Genomic DNA, 18,194 nt, shown 5'->3' on the forward strand with positions numbered 1-18,194 from the left:
GTGCCATTTGTGTTTCCCAAACCCAATTACTCAAAAAACTTGTGGGAAGATGTATTTCTTCCTAGCATGTACTAAATTCTCCCATCATCGTCTCTCCTCATGCAAAATTCTCTATGCCTGTAGTACTACTATGGTGGTAACGAAGCCATTTCTATCTTCCTTCCTTCCTTCCTTCCTTCCTTCCTTCCTTCCTTCCTTCCTCCCTCCCTTCCTTCTTTTCTTCTTTTTCTTTCCTAGAATATTTTTATCTATAGAAATTTGTCAGTACTTTAACCTTGGCTAAGAGTCACAATAAAGCAAGGCGTGCCATTCTAATCATCAGCAAAATCCTGACACCACGTTATTAAAACCCCATACACAGAAATGCCCTCAATTCTGAAGTGAACCTGAGTTTACTACCATTCTCTGCATAGATTACCCCCCCCCTTACTCCCTACATAGGACATCAAACTCTTTAAGTTTTAAGATCACTAGTGAACTTTCCTAGGTTACAGAAATGTATCTCTTATCTCTTCAAGAGCAAATTCTTTGTATTATACTATGGTTCTCAGTCATGGCTGATTTTGCCCACTCCCCCAGAGAGTTATTTGGCAATATCCGGAGATACTGTCAGTTGTCACAACTGGAAGAGGGGAGTTGCTGCTGGTATCTAATGGACACAAGCCAGTTGTATTTCCTACAAAGCTTGGATTATACCCCATCGCCTGCCCCCACCAATTATCTGGCCTCAAATGTCAACAGTACTGAAATTGAGAAACCCTGTACTAGATCACTTCCTACATTAGAAGCTTCAATTTTTGTATGGAAATGTGTCCATGGGAAGTAGAGTTGCCTTAGAATTTATAAGACACTGAAGGAAATTTTCCTGGTTCTAGTTCTCTACACACTTACCTGAGCCTGCCCAGCTATGCTAGATGTTAATTGTGTTTCTGGGATGCAAAGAGATAAAGGCATGATGAGAAAAAAAGAATTCAGAAAAAGCTTCATCGGTTGCCTAATTCCGCCATAGTTCTAGCTCTTAATCCTAGCTTTGGTAAACTGGTAAATCACAAAGACTGCTTTCAGCCCTTAAAGCTCAGAATCAATCACTCTAACTAGATAACCAGAAGAGAACTTTGGATCAAATCTATTCTATCTGTCTAGAAGTGTTAAAACTCTGAATGCCTCCATAGATACTCTGCAAACTGTAGGTTTCCATAGTCCCATTAATTCTTAATGCTTGTTTATTTAGACATGCTGCTTCATATACTACCTAGGTTACTTGTCTCTCTTGCTCCTGAAGGCATATGAGTCTGCCTAGGTTTCATTAAATATAACCCATAGAAAAATTTTAACAGACCACCTTCCTTTTTGCCTCAAACTCACGTGCTTATTTTGGCTTCCTTTTTCTCTCTAATCAAAAAATAATAAGACCTAGAGGAAACCTAATAAAAAAATACTAAAAAAGAAAATGATACAGGAGCACCTTGTCTAAGTCTACTTTCCATACATTGGAGAACTGCTGCCAGGTTACATTATTGCATTCTTTTCCCCCACAAGAGCCTATTGTCATCTATAAATACTTATCAATCACGTTGAACATTCCTCGACGTGGGCTCCAGTCATCACCAGTAACGCTTTCCTCCTCAAAACTACTGTGGAGGTGAGAGAAGAGAACGTTGCTGAGCACCCTTAGAGTTTCCTAATTAGTCAACATCATTTCAAAAATTTGACTAATAAAATAAAGAATGTGAAGTTTAACAACTGGCAAGGTTGAGAGATAATGGACAAAAATGTCCTATTTATTAAACCAAAGAAAATATACTCAAACACAATTGAATTAATATTTGGAATATTATTGTTTCTGATTACAATAGGCACATTAAAAAATATACCCCCACCCACATATACACACAAGTCTACATTAGATGGGTCAGAGCAAAAAATAGGAGAAAATATTGAAATATAAAAAATTCATTATATTCATATTAGGAACAAAAATAAAACAATTACTATATAGAGAGAAATAAATGTTCTCCTTTATGCAGAATATTTTAGTATTTTATGGTTCACTTAACTCACAAATAGAAATTAATTTTATCATACCCCAAGGTTAAAGATTTAGAATTTAAAAGATGTTAACTCACTCCATATTATTCTTTAAAAATAACACAATTCCAATAAATGTATCAAAGAAATTTTATTAGAGTACTGACATAATAATTCTAAAGTTCATCTCCATAACCTCAAACATCTAACTTGTCTAGCACTAGAGAATCATTTTAATAAATTAAAAACAAAGAGGTAGATTTTTATTTGCTGTCATGGGGAAATGTCCAAGATATATAACATAAACAAATAAATCCAAAAGTACACAAATAGAACTTAGATCAGTACAGCTAGTATAGTATTATTTGAGAAGAAAAATGTATTCATTTATATATGCACAGAAAATATCCAGAATAATACAGAGGATAGTGTTAACAATGATTTATTTCTAGAATACGGTTCTGGAGAGGATAAGAGGCAAAAGAAAACAAGACAGTGGGAAAGAACCACTTTTATATATGTAAATATACAGTGACTTTTATAATTAAATAGAGAAAGTGGGTGAAAATGAGAGCCAAAAACATTTTTAAAATATGAATAATGAAACGTAATTTAATCTATTATATTAATTAAGCAGTATGATAAAAGGATTAGGAAAATAAAAAGTTTATAGAAGAGCATGTGTATTCATATATATGTATATATATGGAAACGTTATGTGAATACATAATCCATGCACATAACACATAAATATATATGCATAAAACAATATATGTATCTACAAGAATTCAGTGCTTTGTAAATCCACAAATATAACATTCCATAGCTGTGTGTAAATGACAAATGAGTTTGCGAAACTGGGTAACATTTTTGATAACAAAAGTTAGTTGAATTAATGATTTGCATGCAAAAAATAAAACCATGAAACTATTAGAGGAAAATAAAAATGATTATTTATTTATTATTTTCTGGAGATAACCCTTGTACCATACAAAAAGTCAGAAACAATAAAGTAAAATATAGAATTTAAATATATGAAATTAATTTTCTAATTACACAGTCAAAAATTCCACCTAAAATAATTAAAACACAAATGACAAGCTCTGAAAAAACCATTTGTGATGTTTATAGAAGTGGAAGGATTAATCAACTAATTTAAAATTATTCAATAAAATTATGAATTGGCAAAGAACATGAACATAAAATACAGAAAGTGAAATATACAAAGGCCAAACAAATGTAAGAAATTATATATATCGTTAGTAAAGTGATGAACATTAAAAAAACAACAAAATACCTTTTGATCTCAATTGGAAAAGATCACTGCCAAAATTTAAAATGTCATTATAAATTTTTAATCTTAAGTATATTTAGAAAGACATAGTGCAAGAGTGACCATCTTAAGTTTTATTCCCAAAATGTCGAAGCAACCACTAAAACAAAACTGGAAACTGTATACAGTAAAGTCATATACAATAAAATCTACTAAATAAAACTATGTTGTAGATGAATTATTTATTGATGTATAAATATGCTTACAATAAAGTAAAAAAAAACAGATTATAAACAATTTGCAAAATTAATTTTGTGTAACAAAAATACAGAAATATGCTAGGAAAATTGTAAAAAGAAGCTATATTAAGTATTTTTTCTCATTTTTACCTTTATGTTTTATCATACTGAACACAAATAGTATAATAAAATGGCATATTAATGAAAAAACTCAGTGAGGAAAATGTATATTAAAAAATGGGCTACTTCAAAATCTATACTCTAAAGTTAATCCATAGTTTTAAACTTCAAATAATGAAACAAGCCTACTAATTTTTCAGACAAAAACTTAGGAAGAAATTTTTCAAAGAAGAGAATCTATTTTTAATGTTAGAATCTATTTTAATGTTAGAAAATAACGAAGAGATGGAAAATTTGGGATGCAATCATTTATCCTTTCAGTAAATATTCTTTCAATAAACATATAAGACATGGAATGAGGCAGGAGATGTAAAGTCAAACAAAAATAGTCATATATTATCTGCCCTTGAGTAAACAGAATTAGAAAGTATTAATCAAGTCATAATTTAAAAAAAAAGTGATGGTGAGCAAGAATAAAATACTGTGGTTTGACAATACAAGGATTTCAGCAATGGCTTCTTGAGGACTTGATGACTGGAAATTAACTAATTGGAGTGAGTAGTACCTAGGGCTGGGTCTATACAATGGTGTTGTCAAAAGAGAGAAGGAGAGAGCACTACGAATAAGAGGAAAAGGAAAGGAGGCCGGTGTAGAGAGTGTGGAAGCCTCCTGGGATGGAGATTTGAGAGCAAGGGAAGTATGATGTGAGAAGAATCTGTAAAGGCAGGACCAGGTTAGTCAGTCTTTTTAAGGTCATGTTAAGTGTTTTCATTTTTATTCTAAGAACGTGACTCCACTGTATTGCTTTAGATTAAGGAGGAGAATGAAGTGATCAGCTTTCATTTCAAAAGATGCACCTATGTGCAAAGTAGAGAATAAATCCAATGGAGCAAGAGATCTGTTAGGGAGACTAAACAGGAAAAAAGGTGGCTCTAGTGAAGACAGAATGGACGGATTTAAGAGATACTTAAAAGGTAAAATCAATAGGACTTCATGATGGATTTTTTATGGAATGTAAGGATGAGGATAGGGTCAGGTGTAATTCCTTTGATTCTGACTTGCAGGAATGGATAGTTTCAATCACAAGACAAGGACCACTGAAAGAAAAAACAGGCTTGGAAGAAAAGACCACGGTTTAGTTTGGAAATGGGTTACCGTATCAGATCTTTGAATTCAGATGCCAAGTAGAAAACTGTTATACATGTGGGGAACTCAGAGAAGAGGTCAAGCAATTCAGTAATAACTTTATCAGTAGTAAAAAAAAAATGGTAAAGTGTACTGTATATGTCTCATTCAGAAAGAGAAAAAGAGAGTGAAGGAGGGAGAGGGAGAGAATGAATGAATGTAGGGGTGTAGAGAAAGTGCAAGGATGAAGCCATAAAGAAAACATAACATTTAGTTTACAAAGGATATGAAAAAGGAATATGATAAAATAGAAAAGGAATGTCCCCTATATAAATGCTGAGGAGAACATTTGAAGAAGAAAGAAAAGACCAAATGTTGAACATTAAGATACCAAGGTAAAGCAAAGAATAAAAAAGCCATCAATTTTAGTGTTAATGAAGTCAGTGGCAAACTTAGCAAGAGCTGTTTTGATGGCTTTCCGCTCTGATGACAGACTGTAGTGGGTTGAAGAGCTAAATGATTGATGAGGAAAGGTAGACTTGGGTAGAATCTTTTAGAAAGACTTTCCATGAAGGGGAGAAAAAAAAGAGGGCAATAATAGAGGAAGACGTCAGGTTAGGAGACAATTCTATGCAGTTTATTTTGAGGAGTAAGACTCCAGTGTCTCTAAACGCCTATGACAATAATCTAGATTAGAAGTCAGCGAACTATAAAATATGAGGCAGCACGTTGTCTGTTTTTGTAAATAATGTTTTGTTGAAACACAGATGTGACCTTCCTTTACATATTTTCTATGGTTGCTTTCATGCTCTGATGGCAGAGTTAAGTAGCTGTGACAGAAAGCGTATGGCCCACAAAGTCTAAAATATTTACTGTCTGGTCCTTTACAGAAATATTTTGCTGACCCTGATCGGAGTAAAGAAATAATTTGGCTTTGTAAGAAAGTAAAAGGTAAGATAAGAACAGTAAGGTAAAACTACTTAGAACATATGAGCGTATTGGTGGAGGGATTCATTTAGACAGAGGTGATGTTAATACCTTGGGGAAAAGAACACTGATATAATTTGAAGGTGATTCTCTTCCAATTCTTTTTAAAATATCAGTAAACCTGAAAATCCTTAGCAATTATGAACAAAATACAGAGAACTAAAATATTTAAAAAAATAGACAAAAGAAATTTTATGTCTCTGAGGAATTTACATTCTTAAGGAAAAAGTGTGTCTAATATCTAATGATCTAAGGGTTTTATTCTGGATTTTAGGAGTATGGATCAAAGAAACTCATCTGTCTCATTTACAGTTTCTAGTAGAGTGGTCCATAGAGACTAAAAGAACAAATATATAACTAGAGAAGATGCTTAAGAATAATTATTACATAAAATAAAAATCATTTTATATGTTACATTTTCAATAATATTGGTATTTTTCTAGGAAACTATAATTCAACATTCTGATTCAAGGACAACAAAAAGCAAACAAATCTGAATCTGAAACAAATCTATGTTTTCTTAGTATTATATCCCCACAGGGACAATACAAAGGGCGTTTTCAGTGGAAAACTAGAAATTTCAAGGAAAAGATAATGTCTATATTATTTTAACCATCTCAGAGCTAGAAAAAGATATACTAAATATAATTCAACTGATAAAGTGAGAATAATATTGACCATCCTCCCTTTTTAAGAGAAATTTTAAGATCGCAAGCAAAATAAAATTAAACTCAATGAGAGCTGACTTAAAAAAGGATATTATGAAAGAAATGCCATAAACCAGAAATGCAAATCACATTAAAAATAGGAGATAAAATATGTAATTCATAAAGCCAATAACTAAAAGTTGGGAGGGAAAGATACATCTCACACACACACACACAAAACACAATTCCAAAAGTCATTTAGTGAAACTTAATGTCCGTCCTGATAAATGAGTATTTTATAAATGAGACTACAGGTATAATGATAAATGTGATCAATAATTTTTACCTAAAACAAAGTATTGTATCTGCTACTGTAAACACAAGCACAAGCACTGAGCCTAGCATTAATATGTATTAATGTAGGTAAACAATACATTTCTGTGTAATAGATAAGTGAATGAGTAAATATAATGATAAAATGGGCAAAAACACAAAAGGCAGTCCCATTAAAATTAGGAACAAAAATATTGCTTAAAATCACTGTAATTGTTTGATAGTCTAGACTTAGTCAATACAAATAGAAAACTAAGAAATGTTAACTATCAGAAAGTTAACACATCTTGTATTTTACAAAATTATTTTTGAACTAGAAATTTCAAAAAAATTAACTTAGTCTCCTAAAATTAATGGATTTGGTCAAAATGTTGTTAATAATTTTAAATGCATCTATGGACTTATGATTATGTATGCATGAGAATTTTAAAATAAAGCAACTCAACTCATCTTTATTGGGGACACACAAAAAAAAGGTAACACAAATTGAGCTCTATGCCATTTTTATGTCATCCATAACATTTCCCTTTGACAACAGTAGAGCTATCAATTATTTCCAAATTGATTTGTAGATCCACATAATCCCAGTAACGTGTGTGTGTGTGTGTGTATGTGTTCAGGAAGAAAAAGGTTAGAGAGAGGGAGGGAGGAAGAGAGACATGCAGCATTTTATTTCAAATAAAAATAGCAAAACATAACCGAGACAGTTTTTAAAAATATATGTGGAATTTAGTAGAAGACTCCTTTATAAAAATTAAAATATATCTTAAAACCATATTAGTGTAAAAATATGTTTCTGATACAAGAATAGAGAGTGAATCCATGGTAAAGACATAGAAACCACAAAAATGACATGGATATATGAAAATTTTACATTAATATTAGGTAAAACACACTGACAAAATCCTAATTCTTTAGTGAGGAAAAAAAAGTTAGGTCTATATTTCATATTATATACTAATGGATATTTTAGGTAGATTAAAGAATTAAATATAAAAATAAACCTATAGAGGAAATGATCAAAACAGTGAATGTTAACTTACATACAGGATGTAAAAGGCCTTTCTAAAAATAAAAGCAATGCAAGAGAATATAATGAAAACTACTGTTGACCTCATGGTCTGTTCATATATCATATTTCAAAATAAGAAATCTAACAATACAGAATATTGCACACAAAAAGTTCAAATGCACTAAGGTTAAAGATATAAATATCTTTATACACTAAAAAATAATGTGTTAACTTGTTTAATAAAAGATAATAAATAATGTTGGTGTGTATGTGGAGAAATGTTAAATCTGATATAATGCATGTGTTAATAAAATAGGTATATATTTTTTAGGGGGTTAGCAATATGGCTTAAGAAGTTTAAAGTTTCATTCTTTTGACTATGTATTTTCTCTTCGAGGAATCTACCTAAATGAAGAGCTCACTGTAGAACTATTCTAACAGTGAAATAACTCAGCATAAGTGTCCAACAAAAAAGAAGCCTTAAGTAAAAGATGGCACATTTTAGGAATGTAGTTTAAACATACAGTATTTTAAGAAGTTATTCTATTCATCACAAAATGTGAACTTTAAAGTAACAATATATAAATCTATACATACAGTTTTCAATACCAAATTAATTTTATAAACACCCACAATACACTATCTGTGTATATAATAGAGAAGAGCAGAATTTTAAAAGTATTACCACTGCATAGTGAAACTTTTTGATAATTATTGTTTTATTTTATAAATAACCTCATGTTTTCAACATTTTCAAAAGAAGCATTCATTTATAATTAGAAAATAATGGAAAACAAATAAGATACATCAGGTTAATGCACAAAATTGTACCTCATATTTCCGAGTAATATTAATCTAATTGTTTAGTATCTAAAAAATAGAAATATTCTGACAACATTGATAATATATTTGCATATGTAGTTATAACTAGGTTCCAATAAATTTTCTGTAAGAAACACAATGAGAAAAAGAATGGATACTATTTCTTTATAAGCCAATGATCTTTGCCAATCTTCATGTTTTGGTGTAGAATTGTATATACATTTTCGAGGAAGATGCTATGCCAAAATTAAATGAGCATAAATTTGGAATATTGATTTAAAGTCATCCCTTATCATCCAGTCATTTGAGGAAACACAGAGAGCCAAAGAGATTATGATTTGCAAAAGGTTAAAATATTATAATTACATTCTTTTATCTTTCAAGTCTCAAGATTAGAATCTAAGCAGTGATTCTCAAAAATTTATAAAAAAGGATTCTGGTTAGAGTTCTGTAGACCATATCCCAAGAGTATTAAATGGATTGACTCTCTGGCAACTGGGGAAGGGAAAGAGCTAGATAATACTAAGGTCAGGGCTAATGATTCTGCGGCCACTCTTTGCTGCAGGTCAGAAATCACAGTGGGAATAACTACCACTGAACTAGCATTCCTATGTCAAGAGGAAAAATGAGATCCCCAGGTGGCATGGGCCTAGTGTCAGCACTTAATTGCCAAAGACAAGACAGGCATAGTTACCATAAAAGACAGTAAAGTCAAAGCGATAATCAAAATAATTTGACTCAAGAGACCCATGGTATTGTCTACTTGATCATGGTGTCCCTAGGAAAAAAACTACATGACCACTAACTCCTACTTGATCAGTATAAGTAGGTCAGATCTAGGTCAAGTGAACAGAAGTATAATTTGACTCAAGAAAATTGTGTCATGGCCCCATAATCAATTCCTAGACTTGAGCCAGTTTACAGATCCAGAAACATTTAAATGAAAGGTCAGATCCCCTTGAGGAAAGACGAAGCTACGCTGTCAAAATGTATATTCTTACTCTCTCCCCTAGCCTTTCCCAAAGAGACAAACAGCTATTTACCAAGGTGACTATGCATTGGGGAAAGTGATATAATCAGTTTTGGGGGCTTACTGGAAATTAACTTGGAAGTGACACTAATTCCTGCAGATCCAGAACATCACTGTGGTCCCAGAGTTAGATTAGGGGCTCACAGTGAGTGATGGAGTTTTAGCTCGGGTCCATTTCATAGTGGGTCTAGTGGGTCCATTGGGTCCATGGCCCCATCCTGTAGTTATGTCCCTAGTTCCAGAATACATAATTAATTGGAAGAGACATATTCAATGACTGGAAGAATCCTCATTTTGGAATAATTCTGCCTTTCCAATCACAAAGAAAATAACTTATTGTCTTCTCCAGAAAAGATAAAATTTTGTCTTTTGTCTGTGGGGCATTTGTTCTTGTTAAGGACCTACACTAGTGGTGCCCTCTATTTCACAGTAGTAATGGTATCAAGGGAAGTATTCTATGGGGAAACTTAAAGAAATGTATTTCACATTACAATGTATTATGGGGACAAAACCAGGAATTATATAATAATCTATATGCAAAAATAAGAGCTCATATTCAACCAAAATAAATACTTATATACATCAAATCATTAAATATATTTTTGCTAGAGAAATATCAGGTCTTCTTAAAAATACGTATTAACTTCTTGTTATGCATAAATACTTTGGGGAAATTAAAAGTGCCTCCACTTGTCAAGAAAAATGAAATGAATGGTAATACTTGATCAGAATGGAAATTTATAAGTTGTTTCTATAACCCATTTCTTCCTTAGAGTTAATATTAATAAAAGAACTGTAAATGCTACCTTCTTTGAAATGTGAATAAAATGTTCAGCCAAGGGAGTATTTTACAAATCCTGAGGTATTATTTATATATTAGTGTGTCTGGTACCCAAACTAAATTACAGCTCAGACAAGGGACTGAAAGGTCAGGTTTATTATTCACTTTAGTAAAAATGTAACCACAACACTTGTTTCTACATCAGGGAGTATTATAACCATCATTATAACTAATAATAACAATGAAAATAATACAGCCACAAGGTATTTTGCATTTTTCAGTAGACAGTAGGGCTTATGGCTAATAATCATTTATATTTACACTGAAGCTTTTTATGGAGGAGTTCAGAGTGGTTTTCGAATAGTAGCTCATTAATCATTTCAACAAGTTAGTTGGAAAGTTATTATCCCAGTTCAATAGATGGAAAAATTATATCACAGAAAGGTCAGATACATATTTACTTGTCCAATATTACAGAAGTAAAGTGAGTCAGTTTCAAATCTCTCAGACCTTTTTTTCACCCCTTGATCTAACCACTGGACCAATGCAATTTTGGTCCATACTATGGTTTGACCATCAACGTAAAGTACTTTAAGGCTGACCTCTCTGCTATTACTTTTACAGACCTATAAACACAGAAGAAAATAACAATTTTTCATCTGTGGAGATCATACTAAAAAAGACTCAGACACAATTAATTTCTACTTCTATTTCTTTTTTAAGTCTTATTAGAAATATTTAACAATGTTGGTGTCAATTTAAAATTGTAAATATCAAAACCTTAATAGTGAAATGCATCATAATTAAATTTATGTTGAAACAAACAAGCAATAGTTTCAGGGCGTCATTTGAACATGAACACATTTAACAGGAGTTACTTAAAGGAAACAAGAAATCAACTTTTAATAATTCCTACCCTCGCAAATAATTAGATCACTAGGAAAAAAACAAAAGAACCAATGTTTCAGTAAATGTGACCTGAGAGAGGAGGGAGGGACTAAAAACAAGCACAGAATTTAAACTGAGACTGTTTCTTGTTTGTTCGTTTTAAAAAAATCAGTGTAATTTCAATGCTTTATCTGATGATATTTAATTTTAAAAGATAGCTAAACAAAACTGTGATCCTTTAAAATGAAAATATGCCATGAATATGAATTAAATAGAACTCATTTTCCAAAATAAAATAATTTCAGATATTTTTCTCTTTGTCTATATTATTTGCTACTCCAAAATCAGCATCTATATAGTTTTGCACTAACCTTGAAATAGACCCAAAAGTGAAATCAGTTCACAACCCAACACATTTCTATTTGGAAGTAAATATTTGCTTATGAGATCCTAAAAAAGAGTGAGTTTTCTTAAATCCATCCATATTCACGTTAGCTTGTCTGCTTTGAATATTTAAATATATTGTAATTTTTTTAGTTTTTAAACTCAATTGGATTTGAAAATTTCAACTACTGAAGTATTAAGTAAAAATGACAATACAAATTTATACAGGAAATTTTGTTTTAAGATTATAGTTACTTTCTTTACCATAAATTTTTCTTTTAAAACCAATGTGATAAAAGTGTGTAATGTAATTTTCTTGTACTGGAAGAATTTACATTAAAAAAAAGAAAAGAAAAAGATGACACTACTTGCTAGGTTTAATAATTATAACTTTACCCTTCTGAGGACTGAGAATTCAGTAAATATATTAAAGACTAAATAAAGGAGAGAATAGAACTTCCCGAGAGATAGTGGTATGGACATCTAAAAACTCAGAAAACAATCATGATAAATGACAGAGGAAACAAAATTATGCTGATGTCTTTACATTTTTTAATGTCTCCCCCAAATATTTACTTTTGAGGCAATTCATGTGAATTGGACAAGTACTGAAGAACAGGGTCTACTGAAAAGTTTAATATATATTACTTTAATACCTGTGTGCAATAGACATCTTAGCATTTTAGAAATATTTATGTGGGATATATGGGTGTTTAATTGCACATACAATTATATTTCAAATTTATTTTTGTATATGAAGAATAGCATTTATATAATATTAAAATATAAAGATCTCATTGCCCTGTACAAATAATAATGCTAAATATCATAATCTTATTTAGTTATGCATGGGTTTACTACTTATCTGATATCCAGGCATCAGTTTTTGTTCAATGTTTCCCTTTTAGTCAAACTTATTAATAATTTTTGGACAAGATTTTTTCTAATTTTTAAAAAATATTCTCACCATTACTTTAACCATTCATTAATGCATATCAGCTTTACTGTCCTTTCACTCCCAAACCAAGGTTTACATATTATAAGATTTGACTTAAAGTCAAACATCTTACTCTTAAAAAACAATCTTCCCACATCTATATTTGTTTAAACCTTAATTTATCTTGCCAATGAAAGCATTATTTTTTGAAGTATTTAGCGGAAGTATGAATCATAGCGTTTGCATATATTGAGGAGTTTTCAGCCTATTAAAGCAGTTTATTAAAAAGCTAGTGATTTTGATACTATAGGAAATAGTGTGCTTTTTCTCAACTTTCTCTAATTTACAGCTACATTTTTAATGGCTTATGGAGTGCCTAAGGAAAATACCCTCATAATTTCTCTTTCATTTTAAGAATATTGAGATTTTATTAAATGGACCTGATAAATGATACTTCTTTTGGTACTATAAAAAGCAATTTTAATTTTTAGAACATATTCAACATCACTTTCATGCTTTTCACTGATCCAAAGACATACTAATATTTCAAAATTCCCACTGTCTGATGACATACAGGTTGCCAGTGTTTCACTTTGATTTAGTGACTCATGAAACTCTAGAGACATGAAAATTCTGATGAGTCACCAAGTCCCCAATGCTAATATTACCGAGCAACTTTCAATGCATAAAGCTATCTATAAATGTAATTCCTGAGAACTAGGATGAGTAGAATTTATTCAATATAGAAAAGTCTCAAGAAAAAAAATTCTGAAATTATATGAAGATTACTGGGGTGTGTCAAAGCTATACATTCCTAAGACCATAACATAGTCTGACTTTTCAATTTGGAATCTTACTAAAATTTTGTCCATGACATGCAATGCAAACGTATTCTAAAAAAAGTAATTGAACCCCTTATCATCAGTTTAAAATCTTTCCTAAATTAACCATGTCAGGCTTTCTTGGAAGCTGTCACTCTTCACCACTACCATTTGCAGATTCTAATGAAAACTCCATTCACAAATAGATTTTAATTGAATCAAATTCAGACAATAGATTAAAAAAATCTGTCATATTTTAAATGCTTTCAAAATATCTAGTTACTTGCCAGAATTTAAAGATATATAAATTTGTGTGTGTGCTTGCATGTATGCATACATGCGCATGCGTGCGTATTATGTATTATCCCCTCAAGCATAAAGAAATTATAATGTTCCTCACCTGAACATGACAATTTTTATTAACTCAAGAAGTTCTTTCTTTTCTCACTGACTGAATATAAATAACTCATTTTTTTCCTCCATATCCCATCTTGCCCTTTTAGTCCTGGGAATGACCGCAAAGAGTTTACAAAGTTTACTAGTCAGAGGAATGCTTTGAGTTGGGATATATTGTACTCGTTGCATATACTCATTTAGTAATGGGTCACAGAGAAAGGAAGTGGCTAGCTCAAAATCCACCAGAAATGGCAATGAGTAGTTTACATTTTGTTTTTTGAAAAAGAAGAACATTAAGACTATCTAAACATGAAATACTAAAAATTCTAGAGAGGTTTAAACATTTATCTTAAGAAGTATGTTCCCTGACTAACAAATTCTGATAATTTTAACCCAAGATTCTTTCATGAAAATTTCAAATGTCCAAAACAGACAGGAACTTTAATGGAAATATATTTCTCTCTCCATGTATATGAACACATACACATACATACATACGAACACACACATACATCACACATAAATATACTTTATGTGAATATACAAACTAGAGTCTCAGTTATAACATTTCAACATAACACAGCAGTAGTAAGCCACCAAAATGAAGTTTATTTTCTATAGTTTTGTATTGGTAAAGTATAAGTTAAACTCAAAGTACTGGGCCTGCTTCACTTAGAAATCCTCTTTGAACACATCACACTTTTTAGTTCTTGGAAATTCATTTAGTATACTTTAAAATGCCAATTTCTAAAATGTAAAAAGAAGTTAATAATCCCTCTTAAGTCAATAGTTAGGATCTGACATAATACATTAAGTAAACTGTTAGAAATGGTCTATACCACCCACTGCACAGCACTGAAAGAAATCATGTAAGCCCAATTACAACCATTATATTTATATTTTACTTGATTTTGAAGAATTGTTAACTAAACTATCAAATATTTGGAAAATATATATCTAATGTCACCTATACTCCCATTTTCCTAATGGCAGCCCTCTTAGCATTATGGGATCATTAAACTTTATATTTCAATTAGTTAACTTTTAAAATACTTTGGATGGAGGATTTCTTTAGAGACCACTTTCATTTATTCTTTCATTTTAAGGTTTTACCAATTCCATTTTATTTTTTAATTCACAAGACAAACTTGAAGTGTTCTCTCCTCTCCTATATTCACAATGACTAGTTTTATAAAAGTCCTTGCTATTTTCAGTTGATACAACATATCCTAGAAAAACCAGGTGTTCAAAATTTTGTTCTGTATAAATTTTAAGTAAAATTTTGGTAGACAGATAAAGTAACTTCATAATTCTTATAATAATTTTTAGCAAGATAATGCAAAATTTCACAAACTATTTTCAAAAGTATATATTGCAATTTTCTCTCTCTCTCTTTTGTTTTGTTTTCTTTTTTTTTTTGCAATTTTATCTTTTAATAACACTTTACTAAGCTTTAGGTAAAGCTGTATCCTTTTAGCTTTACGTTCTTTCTGAGCACATATTGAGGACCAACAAATTAAACGATTCAGTTCAACCAAGTACCCTGCTCCACTCACGGTATGATGATTGAGATGTATATATCTATTAGAATCGTGCCATATATCATATTAATTATTCACAACTATCCACTCTATTCTTCTTTTATAGATATAAGAGATTTTTACTGCCTAAGGTATTATAATATTCTCCTTCAAAGTATTAGCATGGAATGTGCATGAGGAATTTTCAAAATTAAAACTTATAAAGAATAGAGCCAAAGTGATTCACTTACTGAATGCTGTATTTGTGTGTTAGCTCACAGACACCATTCTAATTAGAGGTCTTAATATTTTTATTTTCTTCTTAAAAGAAATAGACAAAATGAATATTTTGGATATATTTAGATCATGATAACTAAATATAACATTTGTATAAGTGGAATTTTCAATTTAATGCAGTTTTTTTTCAAGGCACTATCTTAGAAAATTAGCATTTAGTGCTAAGTTTTCTAGTTAAATATTTATGGCTTTATTGGGTAGAGTTTGGTGTTTTAATTTAAAAAAAAAACCTACCTCACAAAATTGTATTATAAATATATTAATGATTTTTTTTTATTTTTCTAAGCTACTGATATGTGAGGTTTATAAAAACACCAGACTAAAACTCAGCTTACCTCTACAGTCTTAAAAAATCATAAACTTGGACAAATCGCTCCTCTCTCTTGGCTTCATTTTGTACAGAAATTTTCTCAACAGGAGAAATTTTACTCCATGGTCACAAAGGCATAAGGGGAAGTTATGGCTGTCATCATTTCTAATAATTTGCTTTTTCTCATTTCTTATATCCACCTATACCTGTAATAGATTGAACATCCTGTCAAAAAGGGGGAGTGGTTGCTGCAATGTTCTTATGTGTTTGTGTTTCAAAAAAGTTAACATTCATTCAAATGTAGCTTTATTGGACCCCTTGAGTTAATGGTCTTAAATGTATAGCCTACCATTTTCCACTTGTTAGGGCATGTAGAGTTTGATCTACTTCAGCAGGGCTGCTATTTCAACTCTTCATTACAATATTTAATTAAATTCTTCATTATTTAATGTCTTAAAACCACATTCATCTCCAACAATGCTACTGCAATTTCATGACCATAAACTGCCCTCTCCATCATAACATTTATAATATCAAAATGTGTTTTGAAACATGTTTTTATGGAATAAAACATGCTTTTATTTTGTTCCTATCATGATAAAGCCTAGGGTCTTTGAAAGAATAATCTCTGGAACTGAAGATCTCTGGAAAAGTTTTAGAACCACTATACTCAAGTCCTAGTTCTTTAGGAATCTTCCTTCTTTCCTGGTGATTATTATAAATAAAAATCACCTTTTGACTGCAAAAGTCAAGAGGAAATGAATGAATGGGCCTGGATTTTCCTTTCCTTTTTATATTATTAGCCTTAAAGAGGATCTCAAAATATAAAGAGAACCTAGAATAAAACAAGATGAACTTGCTTTACTAATACTCATATATATTATCTAAATATCAACCTGCAATAAAAGCATCAAGCCTTGCTAAGACTTTTGTATAAAATCTTTTATTCTCTTTAATTTTTAAGATCAATTGCTCATACAGATTTCTTTTAGGGATTTATTATCTGGGATTACTTTTCTTATTTTCAATTGTATACAAAAAAGAGAAAATGAACTCTGTGAACAGTAGCTCAGTATTCCAAATTCTACTGGGTTGGAGAATATTTCAAACTCAGTGCCTTGTCTGAAAACATTTTCATTAGCATCTGCCTTTAGGACTATAGAGAGACTGGGTATATATTATCAAAGAGCAAATTATTTTTTCCAACTATTAAAACTAGTAATAAAAGGAAAAATACACATTCAATACTCACAGAAACTTTCCTTTGAAAAACTAATCATCTAAAATTAGGTATTAAGACAACATACTGCCAGAACTTTCTTTCTCCATTACTTTATTCCAGCAACAAGGCCTTGGCAGTCACAATCTTTGTATTTTTTGATCAACTTTACCAAGCAAAGAACAATTTGCATCCAGTACTACTTATCAACAGGTTGGAAATCTGTGACTATTTTCTACTCCTAAGCATGTTACTATAAGTGATCTTTAAAATTAAATAATCAGAAACTGGATCCAAATGTATTCTCATGAAAATGAAAATAATGTAACATGGAATGCCTCCATTTGAAGCTAATGTTACAGAAAGGGAAAATACCCAGAACTCAAATCTCTCTCTCTTTATTTATAAATATTTGCATCATTTAGTTTTGGATAAGTTTAATAAGAATACACATTATTTCTTTTGGGGATGACAGCAACATTGACAAACAGTCCCTGTTATGCCTGTCATTATGTTATTGCTAAATCATCCACAATATCATGACCTGATTTTAGTTACCAGGGACATAGCCAAAACATGGAATTTAAGTATCATTCTGATTACATACAAATAGCCAGCACTTAAGAAAACCTATGAAAAGTGATCTATGTCCAGTAATTAAAAAAAAAAAATGGAAGGAAGGAAGGAACCGAGGGAGGAAGGAAGGGAGGGAAGAAGGAAGGAAGGAAAGAAGGAAGAAAGACATCTTTACAAGCCTAATACAATTACACAGTAGGCCTCTGACATTCTCTATGCTGGTATAATAACTAAATGGCAAGTAACACGGAAACAGTTATCCTTGTGAGATCTCTGTTGCATGCTTTAATTATAACTAAAAATTTACAACAAAATCAACCCTTGGGTAAATTGCTCTTTGGTTTAAATCTTCATTACCTCCTGGAATTTTGGTAAAATCACTTTGTTTTTAAATTAAGCTGGTCCCTTCTTCTTTACTCCATTACAGAAGTCAAACAACAAGAACCAGA

General features: G+C 31.0%; 1 protein-coding gene across 4 annotated transcripts in view; it reads right to left on the reverse strand.

Moving 5' to 3' along the window:
• LRRTM4 (leucine rich repeat transmembrane neuronal 4) overlaps positions 1–18,194 on the reverse strand; it is a 748,825-nt gene that overhangs the window by 726,205 nt on the left and 4,426 nt on the right. The window contains exon 3 of one of the 4 annotated variants that reach the window (XM_034659445.1): positions 1,382–1,634. The exons of the other annotated variants lie outside the window; for them this stretch is intronic. Within the exon in view, the coding sequence (XP_034515336.1) occupies positions 1,632–1,634 (3 nt within the window). The 3' untranslated portion in view covers positions 1,382–1,631. Of the gene's footprint in view, positions 1–1,381; positions 1,635–18,194 lie in introns of those variants that run through there. 4 annotated transcript variants of the gene reach the window in all.

The sequence above is a fragment of the Ailuropoda melanoleuca genome, chromosome 4 (genome assembly GCF_002007445.2).
Source record: "Ailuropoda melanoleuca isolate Jingjing chromosome 4, ASM200744v2, whole genome shotgun sequence".
NCBI classification, from domain to species: Eukaryota; Metazoa; Chordata; class Mammalia; order Carnivora; family Ursidae; genus Ailuropoda; species Ailuropoda melanoleuca.